At 39.5% G+C, this 15,603-nt stretch overlaps 1 protein-coding gene across 22 annotated transcripts in view; it reads right to left on the bottom strand.

Annotated features, from left to right (window-relative positions):
* ELAVL2 (ELAV like RNA binding protein 2) overlaps positions 1 to 15,603 on the bottom strand; it is a 160,596-nt gene that overhangs the window by 33,469 nt on the left and 111,524 nt on the right. For all 22 annotated transcript variants that reach the window (XM_067041399.1, XM_067041406.1, XM_067041404.1 and 19 more), the window contains one exon: positions 7,032 to 7,135. In XM_067041399.1, coding sequence (XP_066897500.1) covers positions 7,032 to 7,135 — 104 coding nt within the window. The remainder of the gene's footprint in view (positions 1 to 7,031; positions 7,136 to 15,603) is intronic.

Genomic DNA, 15,603 nt, shown 5'->3' with positions numbered 1-15,603 from the left:
TAAAAACCTCTGGGGCTTTTTATGTTTTAAAAAATCAAAGCTGAAAATCAATCATTCCACAAAACACATGATGTGCATTGTACAAATAACACATCACTCAAAAAATCTGTTATTCCTCATTTCATATAAGGACTATGTAAACTGGACTCAATATAGATACAAGAATTTTATTTAAATGCACTGAAGAGTTTCTGATAATCAGATATGGCAATACACTTAAAATTTGGCACACGGCTCTAGAAAGTTCCAGACCATGGGTTAAAAATGAAGTTAGAAAAACATTCACTCAGTCTGTATTTTTTAAAAGGCAAAGAGGGGCTTCCCTGGTGGCGCAGTGTTTGAGAATCTGCCTGCTAATGCAGGGGAAACAGGTTCGAGTCCTGGTCTGGGAAGATCCCACATGCCACGGAGCAACTAGGCCCGTGAGCCACAACTACTGAGCCTGTGTGTCTGGAGCCTGTGCTCCGCAACAAGAGAAGCCGCAATAGTGAGAGGCCCGTGCACCACGATGAAGAGTGGCCCCCGCTTGCCACAACTAGAGAAAGCCCTTGCACAGAAACGAAGACCCAACACAGCCATAAATAAATAAATAAATAAATAAATAAATTTAAAACGCAAAGAAATCATTTACTCAAAATTTCCATTTTTGCCTCCACATTTTCAACCTTTTTGCCTCTCCACAGAGATCTGACCAGCTAAATAACAATTTAGGATAACATCTCAAAAGTTGCCAGTTAATCTGAGGCTTGTCCTTCAGACTATTACTTTCAAAATTTCCAACTCTGGTCAAGGTAAAAGGTAAATGATGATCTGTACTCAAGTGTTGAACTGATGGGTACTTTATAGAAGATGATTTATAAATTTGTGAAGCCCACACTTCTTCTACAAGCATCTACACTTTGTACCTTCAAGGGAAATATCAACTACATAAGCCACAAGAACAGTAGGGTGGAGATGCTCAGAGAGATGTGGAGTTAAATGCAAAGCAGATCTTCCCCTCCTAATAAACACTCAAGCCCAATTCCATCACTACTCTGCTCAAAACTCTTTGGTGGTTCTCCCTCACATACAGTATAAAACCACACGTACCATACCTTTTCGGATCCCTAACTGCTCACAGGCTCATTTCTGCATCACTCCCCCACCCAGCTTTCTCCTGTAGCTAATCTATGTGATTTCCCTAACACCCGCTTTCAAACTTCCGACAAAAGTATGAACTCTCAGCTTTCCTACTATTATAAAACCCACACCCCAGAATGGTGCTGCAGATATTTTAAACAGAGCACCTACCAAGAGGCAAGCCTGTAGCCAAGCTTCACTCTCCCATTCCTGCTTCCATGCTCTTTCTTTCTCTACAGTGGGGAGCAGATTTATGCAGTATCTGCAAGATATTTCCTCATGTTCAGAACATTTATAAATGAACAACTTAAATGATGAATAAAAACCAACCCCATCCCAGCTAATCCTGAACCAAAAAGAAGGCTGAGCCAGAAAAGTGTTTCCAGTATGAATTTTACTGTGGCTGCTAAACATTCAACAGTGGTAAAGGGAAATGGTTAAAATTGTTACCTCCTCAGGACAGGGTGCTGCATTTCATTCTAAATGCATTCTCAACTAAACCATGCTATATGATAACCATGAGTTCATTAAAAACAGTTACACCTTTTCTTAATATGCAATTTGGCAGACTATGGAAAGTTAAGAGTCAGGTAATAAACATACTCAGTGATACGTTAATTCATTAATTTTAAAGATTTTACAGATATAGATAGAAACTTAAATGGTTAAAAGATGAGTCCAAGATTACAGAGCCAGTTAAATCACTTAAGCAATGCCAGGGAGGGTAAGATTTCAGAAATGTAGTTCTATATTCCTCCTAGATTAAGGATATAGTTCATGCTCAACAGCAAGAGAGTCTGCAAACATGACATTTACTAACTGAGAAAAGGATGAGCTAGTTAGGAAATGGTATAAATTTAACAAAAAATTAAAAGCAATACAGTAGCTTAGAATAAAGGTTTATTAAGCTTTACTTAATTGCTCTCTAATAAACTGAACACTTTAAGGAATAGATATTATTATTTGTAATTAATATTCCAATTTTTTATAACAGTTTTTCCATACAGACTGAAATGGCAGTTTAATTCAATATAAGAAATTCCAAATTAATGTATGTTAATTAATAATTTTTAAGCCAAGGTAAGATTTAATCTGACTTACATCTGATGATTAAGAAAAATCGATTTAATCAAAACCAAATTTAGGCAGTTTTTCTATGCTGGTAGCATTTCTAGACAGGGTTTCTTCTGTTGGGAGAGAGAAGACATGGATTTCTAGGGGTAATACCTATCAATAATGCTGAAAAGTTCTCTCTTCCTTGAGATAATAGCTCCTACTACTTTCAGATGAAGCAAGCCCACTTTGCAGAATAAAGCTTCCTAGGCTGGTTGTAGAAGGGGGAGGAGTTGGAGAGATGCTGGGAGTCAACATATCCATTTTACTGTGTATGTGATATTCTCTTATTCACAGTACTTGATGTGGGGGGAAAGTCTAAGTATTTTCAGAAATGAATGATTTTACTCTGCTAATTATGAATTTAAGTCTGATGCTATTAACCTAGGCAAAAAAAATACATTTTCCTTTAGGAGTGGAAAGAATTGTGCATATACTCCCTTTTTACTACCCTCCCTCATATCAAAAGTTAAAAACATCTTGTAATATCCACTTTATTTACCAGCTGATTATTAGGGACAATGCGGGTAGGCTTAACCCATCATGACTGTCTCCTGTGCAGTTCAAGGATGGTGTGATGTCACCAGCAATGTAAGCTGCTGGGACATTAACCCAACCAGGAAAAAAAAGTGATCCTTTAGAGAATCGTCATCTTGAACCTTTAACCTATGAATGCTGCTATTCAAAATAAATAAACCTCTAACATAAGGTGAACATATTAATTTTTCTAATTTCTAAACCACACCTTTTAAAAAGTGAAAACTGCATGAACTGCTTTTTACTCCGAATACTAAACTAGCATTCAGCACACTCAAAAATAAAGCATGGTTAATATTCCAGTTAAGTGAATTATCCACAAGAAGATTATCAAGGTAAAAGATGAAGACAAACGAAACTTTGCATGCAAAAATACCAAGTGTTTAGAGAACCCATCTATTTAAAAAAAAACATACATTTTGGTAGTTCCTAAGTTCTAGGTCTTAGACTCCCTGTCACAAATTACCTAGAAAGCATATTAAAAACAGATTCCTGCATCTCACTCACCTCTGGACACTGACTGAGTAGGTCTGAAGTGGGTCCCAGAACCTGTACTTCTAACTCACTCTCCTTGTGATTTTGATGCAACCAAGTTTGGGAATAACTGCTTTAGGATTTCACAGTGCCTGAGGGACTTTGCTTTACTCATTGCAGAGATACTGAAAACTTGTCATTTATTCAACATACCATCCATCTACTGCACAAAACCCTACTGGGCTAATGCTACTAGGAAGCCCCAGGAGAAAATGCTAAATAAACCACCTTTCACAGCACTTGATTCACTGTTTTAATATTCCAATCTATAAAATGTATAAATGCTAGGCGGCCTGGAAGACATAAGAGAAACCTGAACTCAAGGGTGCACAAACACTTGTATACTTGTACATAAAGTATACAGCTTTCTAATGGAAAGCATGGTGTTACGGCAAGAGTTTTAGTGTAGATATCAAAAGACAAGGATTTGAGTCACAGCTCTGTCTTCAACTGCCTGGTCTAAGCTAAACTCTATGACCACTACCTAGGTCTCAACTCTTTTACTGGGGGCAGAGGTTAGTGCTTAAGTCTAAATCATATATGGGTCCCTTCAACCCCAAAACTTCTGTGATTCTTCATGGGTAAAGAGAACATATTTCAAAGAAGGGGGGAACCCAACATGAGTTAGAACAACCCAGGAAGGCAGCAGCTGAAGAAAGAACTTCAGACAGGCTCTAAAAGATGAGATGGTTGCTGTTAAACTGAGTGAGAGGGACTTCCCTGGTGGCGCAGTCGTTAAGAATCCACCTACCAACGCAGGGGACGTGGGTTCCAGCCCTGGTCCGGGAAGATCCCACACGCCGCGGAGCAACTAAGCCCATGTGCCACAACTACTGAGCCTGAACTCTAGAGCCCACGAGCCACAACCACTGAGCCCACACACCACAACTACTGAAACCCGCATGCCTAGAGCCTGTGCTCTGCAACAAGAGAAGCCACGGCAATGAGAAGCCCATCAGCAACAAAGAGTAGCCCCCGCTCGCCGCAACTAGTGAAAGCCCGTGCACAGCAACGAAGACCCAATGCAGCCAAAAATAAATAAATAAATTTATTTATTTTAAAAAATAAATAGAAAATAAACTGAGTGAGAAAGAGTACGCCAGGAAGTGGGAGCTGTACGAGCATATATGCAGAGGCCGGGAATAAGATCCGCTTGCAGGCGAAAAGCCAGTCTGACTACCATAGAGAACAGTAATAACACTGGGTCACTCCAAAGTTAAGCCAAATGATATGGTAAAACAGTAGTGGAATATGAGAGAATTCTGAGTGAGAAGCAATATGAGGAAAGTGGTGTTTTTTGGCGGCCACCACCAGGATGCACTGGAGAAAGGAAAAAGAGACTAAATTTACAGAATAGGGACTGGAAAGGCTTAAATACAACTTCCAAAGGGTACTTAGAGCAGTGAACACTAGGAAAAACCTGGCTCAGATGTTGTATAAGAACAAGACACATCTAACTGAAAATAAGCGGGAAAAAACACACATAGAAAGAACAAATAGACAAAAATGGTGCTATGTAGTTTTGGAAAATAGTCTGCTTTGCCTCCGAGAAATGTGGGCCAAATTGAGGACACCAGCTGTTATCTGATATCTTTGCAGGAACTGAATGGGGGTGGGGAAAGAAGTAGCCTGCTGCTTACCCACCACCTCCACCCCCATCTCAGAAAATCCAAAGAAAAGTAGCAGATGCCACATGTGGTGTAAAAGCCACAAGGCATGACTGTCCTTTCTTCCACGTATTCTGCCTGAGCAGCTGGGCCCTGAAGAGAAGGCCGGGTGATCGACAGTGAGGAAGCAGCTGTCACCAATGGTCTCTCTGCAGGCCACGGGTATTTCTTCTATGGAGACCTGTTTCCCCTGCATTTCTACCTTCTCATGGACCTTACTGCAAAAGAACTGATTTAGAGCAAAAGAACTGACTCAGTAGAATGAAATGAGGGTGGTTACTTCTGGAATGGAGAAAAGGTATGTCAATCCAACCATCTATTCCATTTTCTTCTTAACCACAACTCAGGACCTCAAAACTACGAAAAATTAGCAGCAATACTGAAGTCAATTTAAGTTGGGAGCCTCACAAAAATCTGCAGTAGGATACAGCATTCACAAAACAATCTGAAGGTAACTGGACATTGGATGTCTTCTTAAGAACACTTGATCATTACACTTAACAGTACTATTAAAAGGTTAATCTCTGTGACACAAACAGAGAGCATGCAAAGAAGTGTGGACAATTAGAAAAAATCGTCCAGATGGAAAAACCAAGGTTAAAATAAACAAGTGTTTGCAATCTTAGAATGTATTAGAAATCTAATAATCAGACGTTTTGTACGTAGAACATTTTCTTGACCAAGAAACATGCAGAATCTCGGACATCTTACATCCAAGTATATTTGGGGGCCATTGCATACAGTTTCCTTTAGATGAGACAGTGGTGGGAGGCATTTTTCCTCTGGGCCAAAAAATATAAAGTACAAGAAGATGTCAAAACTACCCAGGGTTAGTGAATTACCTTAACTGACAACTCTGAGAGAAGCAACTTTTAAGCACAAAGATGACACTGCATTTCCAGATACCTGAGAAAATGAGCAGAAATCTTCTAGACACATCTCTAAGCAAGATGGATACCACAGTCAGCTGTGACTAACTTCCCCTCACCACTCCAGGCGATGGTCTGAGCTGAGTTCTTAAATCAAGGGTGGAAAATAGGTTCCAACTTGAGTCAATTGACAGAGGTTGTCTGGAACACTATTTTGAAAAAATACTTGGGAGCCTCATCCAGACTCAGTGAGAAAGACTGCCATGATTGGCAATGTCTGCACTGGGCAGAAGAGGGAAAATTGATGGCACATGTACTAAGCGTCTGCCAGAGGCAACGTCCCTTTCAAATTCTAAAGGAAAAGAAATCTACACAGCAAACTGGATTAACTTCTTATCCAGAGAGAATTTACATCAGAATTTCAAAAAAGCAAGAAAAACATCCATAAAATTATTTACCATTTGTCTTGAAAAGAAAACTGTAACAGAAAAAATAACCTGTGTGGCATGTACACTCTTCAAGTCAGTCTCCTCAAAGTAAACTGAATCTGCCAGAACAGAGTCAAGCTACAGCTCAAGGACATGTTTTTCTATGACCCAAGAGCTAAGAATGATTTTTACGTTTTTTAATGATTGGGACAAAATTAAAAGACTATTTTGTGACACATGACGATTACGTGAAATTCAAGTTTCAGTGCCCATAAATATAGTTTTATAGGATCACAGCCACATCTATTCATTCATGTGGAGGCTATATCTTCTTTCAAGCTATGAGGGCAAAATTGAGAAGTTGTGACAGAGACTGCACGGCCGGCAAAGCCTAACATATTTACTACCTGGCCCTTCACAGAACAAGAATGCCAACCCCTGTGCTAGAAGAAATGGTATAAGGTTTCTTCAAGCTATAGGCAAGTAATTCTCTATCAAAGAAGGAAATTTAATTCAATAAGTTTCATAAAGTACTTATCTGAGAAAGTTGCTACTCTGTCCCTTTGTTAACACATAAGTAATTACATGTAGTACTCATGAATAAAGTTTCCCTCATCATGCAACAAACAAAAAAATTCTGCTATGCCTCCCAGAGAAGTGTCCATATGGGCACAAAATGAATAAAGGAAAGAACTACAAGTAGACCTTAATTCTTTTAACCTCTGTTCTGCAAGTACATATAAAAAAAAAACACATAAACTTACTTTTATTGTTTTGGTTTGAAGTCTCAATCCATTCAGGGTGTTGATAGCTTTCTCTGCATCCTTAGGGTCAATGTAGTTCACAAAGCCATATCCCAAGCTCTGCCCTAATGAAAGGGAAAGGGAAAAAGGCATATGGTTAGCTCTACACCACTGATGACAGACATCCACTTTCATTCTGGCATATGGTCTTGTCATTAACGCCAGCACATTCTCTCAATAGAAAAAAAAAATCTACATTAATTCTTCTAGAAATATACATGTGGCCTTTTTTCATCTCCTGTCTATTACAGTTGCAAGTTTAAACATCAGTTAGAACTCAGCAAGCTGTGCTGTTTAAAAAACACACATACCCAAAGTGTTCCATCATACATGTCCTGCCTGAGCCAGAGCACCCAGCAGCAAGGCAACATTCAGCTTCGGAAACTGTGGGTGCAAGTCTCCACTGAGCTGCTGTGTGGGATTCATGGGCACGACTTTTTCAGCTTCAGTTTCCTTACCCATAAAATTGGAAAGCAAAAAGCATCAACCAAGAATCTGTCAGTGTTCTGTACACATTACCCTGACAAATTTACAGCCTTTACCAAGTACAATTATTTCAGATTCTAAAACGGTGGAGAATCGTGAGTATGTGTGTGTGTACATGGAATATATGTGTGTATATGCATAAGTACATTAATTTTAGAGGAGCTTATTCAAATAAACTGAATCCAATTTTCTAAAAGGGGTCTGAAGACCTAGCTAAGGAATACAGGGAAATATGAACACAAAGATTTACACTTGAGAACATCTAAGCCCATGAGAACATGTGGGAAAAAAAGAAAAGCATAAACAAAGATAAAAAACAGAATAATTTTGGAGTAAGAGTTGCTTCCAAATAAGTCTGCTGTTGCTTTTATCCATCACCTGAGCCCTCTCGCCCCTGGCTCACTGATGTGTCCCGACTCTCAAGAAATAGGAAGTAACAAGAGATCGGAATCAACGGAACGCACAGACAAGTAAAGCCAATCCTAAAGGTCTCCATTTTTCAACTAAGGGAAAGTTTCTCAGTTTGAAAAGGCGAGAAACACTTTACTGGGGGGGGGGGGGGGGGGGAGGAGGTGACAAAAATGGACATTAAAAAGATTTAGTCTACTAAAAGTCAAACCAAACCAATTGAAGGTTTCCTGGAAGATTCCCAGTAAAGGTCCAAATACTTCTTATTAATTACCATTTGGGGATCAATTTCATAGCAAAAGAAAAAGGGATTGTTTTTTCTTTTAAGCAGCAACTTAGGTCCAAGTGGTTATGAATACAGATATTTAGAATAGGCTAACCAGAGTGGCCAATGTGGTTCTTTATAAGTATACAAAGAGAGAGAGAGAGAGAGAAGGCTAAACACAATGCCTAATAACCATGAAAACTTGGGATTGTATTTGGGGGACCACAATCATTTTGAGGGGATAATCACTGATAGCTTATACCCTTTTATCAAATTATATTTTTTTCTGTTTTTAAAAAAGGGAGTTAGGAGAGAGCTAAAACTAATTCAGTTCATTTTTTTTTTCTCACACTACTCATATAGATTGTGTTTTACTCTAGGCTGTTTTTTAAAAGTTGCATGTGAAATCTGCAATTTTAAGCCTTCAGTTTCTTCCTAATTTGACATTTATCATGTGTCTACTGCATGCACAGTGCCCTCTTATGAAATGTGTCACAGTTCTTTTGTCACTGAGGATTCAAATAGGCTGAACATTTAAAAATCTGCTCAAAGAAGCTGTTTATGATGAAAATAATACAGGCTTTGGAGATAAACACACAGAAGTTCTAATCCTGGCTCTGCTGTTTACCAGCTGTGTGACTCTGAAGAAACTAATTAACCTCTCTGAGTCATTAACTTCCTTATTTCTAGAATGAGGATAGTTCCTACCCAGTGAGGTTGCTAAGGCAGTGAGGAGAACATTCACTATTGATGGAGGTAGACCACTCCAGTCAAAAAATAAAGTGAGGAAAAACAACATATCTACTAAATGTTAAGGAGTTTACATGTATTCATTTAAAATTAGGGGCTTCCCTGGTGGCGCAGTGGTTTTGAGTCCACCTGCCGATGCAGGGGACACGGGTTCGTGCCCTGGTCCAGGAAGATCCCACATGCCACGGAGCAGCTAGGCCTGTGAGCCATGGCCACTGAGCCTGCACGTCCGGAGCCTGTGCTCCTCAACAGGAGAGGCCACAGCAGTGAGAGGCCCGCGTACCGCAAAAAAATAAATTAATTAAATTAAATTAAACCAGAAAGATGCTACCAGTATAACAGGGGAAGGAAAGGCAAAGTGAACACTGGGTGGTTTTGTCACACTGCTATTCTATAACAAAATTAATCAAATTATCAATGGTATTAGCATTGAGTCCATTTCTCCTACCTACCCTCTCAACCACCCTCACACCTATATTTTGGCAAATTCTAATCAAAGTCCTTTCTTAACCTTGGTACACACCGGAATCATCTACAGAGCTTAAAAAACAAAAATGAGAGCAAAAAGAAAAACTGATGCCTGAGTCCCTTTCCCCAAATTTTTCTTTTTTAATTGGTCTATTATGAAGCATTGATACCAGGTTTTTTAAAGCCTGGTGACTGTAACACATGCAGCCAAGGCTGAGAATCACAGTTTTAATAGTGAGAGATACTCTGAGGCTGCAAATAAGGCTTCTGGGAGCTCTTAGAGGGGCCAGATGCTGATGGTCTGGGCATGTGAAGTGACTCTGCAAGGAAGACTGCCTTTTTACAGATGCATTAAAAAAAAAACAGTAGATGTCTTTCTTCTAAAATCTTCAAGTTATCCACCACTTCAGAGAAACAGTTTACTGCTTACCGGGTCACTCTCTAGCAGAACAGTGCCTGCTGGAGTTGGGTCACTGGGTAAAGTAAAAAATCCTAACCTGCTTAGCTGTCTCTTGCCCTGTCCTCTGAGCTCTTACTCCTAGCACACTGTAGGCACTCAAGAAGTTTGCTAAATGCACGAATGAGAAGCGCAGTGGTGTTATTAATTTAACCAAAGGTATTATCATCAATGTCACCATCAGATAGTCTAGCCATTGAATGAATGGGTCTTTGACCTGACCCCCTCAAGCAGCCACTGCTAGTTTTAATGAGGAGTCAACCAAATTTCAACTATTGGAAATTGAGTAAACTCAATATTTATCCCTAGATGAGCTCTCTGCCACAAAGTTTCTAATTTGCTTAGTGGTAGTATTAGGAAGAGCAACACCTGCCAATTAGTATTTAAGGTAAGCAAAATGTTATTACTACCCTAAGTAAAATAATATGAAAGGAGATATTTGCTGCTAAACGGCTGCATTCCCAAATCCACTGTAGTAGATGCATTAACATGTTGGCATTGGAACTACAAGGGAGTTAGTAACTTCACAGATTTTCATTTTAAAGTGAGTTAATCAAGTCAGCAAATATGTGTTGGATGCTTAAAATACATAGAGGCATCACAAATGATACAAAGATAGGCAAGACTCTCCCCATTCTCATCTTTAAGCTGTGTGGTGTTCTGGTGTTTAATTTTAGCCTCACACTGATCTTATGAGATACTCATATTCTTCCCCTGTAAGGAAGAAATGGTATCTGAAGCTGGGCAAGGTCAATCAGCTTCCTCAAATGAAAAAACAGGTAGAAAGTAGTGGTCAGGACTTGAATCCAGGACTCTCAAATGCTATGTTCTTCTCCTCTCAATTCACAACTAGTTTATATCTGAACCTGGGTCACCTTCAATATGCCTGAAATATAATGTAAACACACTTTCTAACAGAGCTCTACCACAAAAACTTGTTTTGAGACAGTTGCCTACTGTCTCAAATTGCAGTACTTCTTGTGCAAATATCTATTTCAGTATATATGAATTCCTATGCTGTTATTCATTCCTATGACAATGTAAAGGCACCTTATTTATACAGTGCCTGTTTCAGGTTATTATGAGTACAGATTTTTTAAAAATATAAACAGTAGCAAGTCAAACATCAAGAAAAAATATTTAGCCTGGACCCACTTTTTCCTACTTTTGTATGCATCAGCTAGTAACAGTCATAAACTACCAAGGAAGGCTTGAAAACCAAGCATCATTTAACCATATCCTCCAAATCTATTTTTCACGTTATTCTGAATTTAGAATGTGCATATTGACAGTCTTAAAACCAAGAATCACTTCTTTAAAAAACCTATAAAGCTGGCTTTCCTGGTGGCGCAGTGGTTGAGAGTCCGCCTGCCAATGCAGGGGACGTGGGTTCGTACCCTGGTCCAGGAGGATCCCACATGCCGTGGAGCGGCTGGGCCCGTGAGCCTGCGCGTCTGGAGCCTGTGCTCCGCAATGTGGAGAGGCCAAAACAGTGAGAGGCTCGCGTACCACACACACAAAAAAACAACTATAAAGCTCTACATTTAAATTCCAAGTATAACAATTATGGAAACCAACATGATCAAAAGAAACTTCTGAACAAAATGACAAAGCTAAGGCTCACCCAAAAAAGCCTTCAAGACAAATAAATCCTGTCTTTAGAAGACAAAAAATTCCTCTGGTAGCTGAACATCAAGAATAAGGTCAATGCTACCCGTCCCCAGCTATCCTCACAAGCTACCCGTGGTCCCATGCTCTTAGGGACTTTGTAAGCATTAATCTAAGTCTTGGTCCTAATAGTCACAGCTGGGATTCTAAAACTTCACAATGGTGGAAGCTATCTCTACAGTCATAGGACTAAGACCTTCAAAAGAAGGTGCTGAAAGCTCCTGGTCAATACCGCACTTCCGCGCATGGTATTCTGTAGATAGTGTCTGTGTGAATGTCTTCTGTTTTGCACCCTTCTTTTTAATCTAAATATATGCCACAGAAAAGGATCACTTCTTCACAAGAGACAGAACAATTACTTATAAACTGTTCGTTGGCATAAGGAGAACTGTTATAAACAGGCTGCTTAGAGCCATGGTCAAGTGATCTAAAGCACAGAGCTGAAACACTCCAAGGCCTCTGAATGGGACTGAGGCACACTGAGAGCTGCGTGGGGGTCAGAGCAGGAAGAGGAAAACAGGAAGAAAATCTGTTTAGTGACAAAGTGCTAGTGGGAAACACAGTAAACTCCAATTTATCCCTAACGGTGCATAATTCAAAGCAGCAGCCGTTCCCTTGCCACCTACATTGCTTTTAATAGCATACTTTAATTACAAATTTAATTGCATATTTTAATTAAAAATACACAATCTTCTGGACCCATTTAATTCAAAGGTTACTTTATTTAGTCTTTTCTATTTCACATGACTACCAATGTTCTAAATATCAAGCTACCCCCTCAGGTTTAAAGGTAAAAGCAATAGATCACCACAATTCTTGATTACAAACCTGGTACATAAATTTAATTTTATCCAACCAATATTAAGTGAGACCCTTCTCAACATGGAATTGTGAAAAATAAAATTCTGTATTTAAAAGTCATCCTAGGGCTTCCCTGGTGGCGCAGTGGTTTAGAATCTGCCTGCCAATGCAGGGGACACGGGTTCAAGCCCTGGTCCAGGAAGATCCCACATGCTGCAGAGCAACTAAGCCCGTGCACCAAAACTACCGAGCCTGCGTTCTAGAGCCCGCGAGTCACAACTACTGAAGCCCACTATGCCTAGAGCCTGTGCTCTGCAACAAGAGAAGCCACCGCAATGAGAAGCCAGCGCACCACAGAGAAGAGTAGCCCCCGCTCACCGCAACTAGAGAAAGCCGGCGCGCAGCAACAAAGACCCAACGCAGGCAAAAATAGATAAATAAAATAAATTTTTTTAAAAAAGTCATCCTACATATTTCTCACCAACATTCAGCATTCATTTGTTCAATGATTATAGAAAATCTACTTTTTGCTAATCCCTGAGGATAAGCAAAGAGACAAAAAGTTCCTCTTCATAAAACTTACATTCTGGTAGAAGGAAACAAAAGAACAAGCTCTACAGTATATATTACAAGAGACTAAGGGCTAAGGAGAAAAAAAGCAGAGAGAGGAGAGTTTGGAGTGCAGGGTCAGGGCTGCTGACCTAAATATAGTGGTGAGAGCAGGCCCCACCCTGAAAGTAACGTTTGATCCAACACTTCAAGGAAGTAGCTCATAGTTTACTAGGGAAGCTGTGCAAGCAGATTCATTTCAGTGCAAGTTCTACCACAGGGGTATCACATCCCGTCTGTTATACCAGCTAAATCTGCCCCCAGCCCCAGCCCCAGCCCCTCGGCATTAGCACAGGTCCTCATGTATTATTCTAATTTGGATTATTGCTACAATATCCTAACCCATTATCCCTTCCCTAGACCCCTGTTAACTCCCAAACCAGTCATTCTCAACTGTAATATTGTCTGGGTTATCTTTCTAGAAGAAAATCCCAATCATACTCTGGTTTCCAAGGTCATCATCAGCTTCTTGCTTACTTCTACTACCCCTATACATACGCATACCCTCAAACGCATAATCTGTTCCCTGTGCCTGGAAGACATATCTCCAACTGGCTAGCCCTGACAAATCCTTTAGGACTTTCTCTGAGACCATTTCCTGCCACAATTTGTCCCACTCCCAATGCTCACTGTTCAGTGCCCCTCCCTAGTCCTCCCACAGCCTTTATATTATACACCTTTATCTTAATACGTATGGGTATTGAGTCAATTTGGATGTCGCCTCCCTTAGACTGTTGAGCAAAGGCAAGCTGAGCATAGCTCCTGATATAAAAGACCCTAGCATAGATTACTAATATGCCCATTGAAACAATGAATGAACGAACAAGCTAATAAAAAAAGAATGAACAAACGAAGAAACAGCCATCTGCCTTCCAGGAACTTACGGTTTAGAAGAGAGATGCCCTTATAAACATGCTCCCCATGTCCCTACATCATACCAGATGGTTACAGAACAAAAGGAGACAAGATGCTCAAATGTTACAGTATTCTGTCTTTATAAAGTAGTGATGTAAGATACATTTTTTCAAACAGTTCATGTAAAATTTTTCACATGAAAATTTTCTACAAATACCATTTAAATAAAATGTCAATTTAAAAAAATAATGTCACCTAGAGTAATTTGATAGATTTACATAAATCTGTTTCACAAATCTCTAAGTATAAATTATGGGATGTCAGCATATAATTTTGTTGAAAGTGCTTTTTCACTAATATAATTAAGTCTGCTGAGACTATTCATGTACAAGTCAAATAAAATGCAGAGTGAATTCTGTAAAAACCTAGTAGTTGAATCAACAATAAAAGGTGACTATGCTGATTGATGTGTATCTATTATTTTATTTAGAGCAATAGTAATGCTTTATGAAATAAAAAGGACAAAAGCAGCATGACTCTTTTCTAAATCCCCCAGTAAGCAGAAACAGGTCACTATGGTCCCCTCTGACAAGCAAGACTATTTGCAAGATGAGGTTTAATAATGTAACATTTAACAACAACAACAAAAAAGCAAATTGGGAAGATATACTATCTCTAAACATGGTCCCTGTATAAAACTGCATCCCTTAACAAAAAAAACAAATAATCTGATTTAGGAAAACAAGTTTTCACTCCAAAGGGGGACAATTTTTGTTTTTAAAGACAGACCCACCCCTTTCCCTCAATCTAACACCATTCTTCCCTCCTCCCCCAAACACAAAATGAAGTTGCAAATGTGTTGTTTCTTCAGATGGACTTTCTGTTCTTGGGCACTGGTTTTGTGTGTCTGTTGAGACAGGCTGTGCACTGCAGCTCTGGCACCACAACAACATGCACCAGACTTTACAAAGGACCTTTCTCAACATCACAGATCTGATGTGTAACAAAACCATGTGGGTACCACACATCAGGGGAAAGCTTTGACAGAATCTTAGAAGAACAGAAGAGGGATGTAATCTTCTCCAGTCTCTCCAAATTTTAATTCCTGACTTAGCCTGAGTCTCCTCAGATGCCAGATGCAGGAGGTCCTTCCATTTAAATATTCAACTAACTCAGGTCAAATTAAACAGGTCCTCCTCATCGCCCTCTGATGGGAAAGATCAAATTGTGAGGCAGAGAACTGGTGAAATCCTATTACTACAGACCAAGCCAGACTCCCTTGAAAGCTTGGAGCATTTTTACCAGCTTCCCAAAGGATATTACCAGGGATTATCACCAGGATGGAGAATTCAACCTAGACACTCACATAATACAGAAAACAGATGGCTCACTAGAAGACTCATCTTCTACCCAACTGCTAATAAAGCTGGCCTGAGACTAAAGAGCCCAATATTTTAAAATGGTTTTCATGACTTTACAGATATACGAGATAACATAGAAGAGTTTAAATCGTAACTTTTCTGCTGAGATCAAAGTTGTAAATAGTCATCACTTGGTAAATATTTCCTAAGTAGCCTAATTCGAGAGGGAGCAGTTAATGACCTCAAGCACCGGAGCATTTTCCTACTGAGTTAATTTTAATGGCCATATCTGTCCTCCGATTATACAACTGGTAGAGCTCCATTTTCCTATAGTTCCAGTCCCAGTAATTATGAATCTGCTGGCAATGCAGCATGACCTTGCTTAAGTTGGCAAAACTGTGGGTT

The sequence above is a fragment of the Kogia breviceps genome, chromosome 8 (assembly GCF_026419965.1).
Source record: "Kogia breviceps isolate mKogBre1 chromosome 8, mKogBre1 haplotype 1, whole genome shotgun sequence".
NCBI classification, from domain to species: domain Eukaryota; kingdom Metazoa; phylum Chordata; class Mammalia; order Artiodactyla; family Physeteridae; genus Kogia; species Kogia breviceps.
Note: the sequence above shows the minus strand (reverse complement) of the source record. Positions and strands in the feature narration are given on the sequence as shown.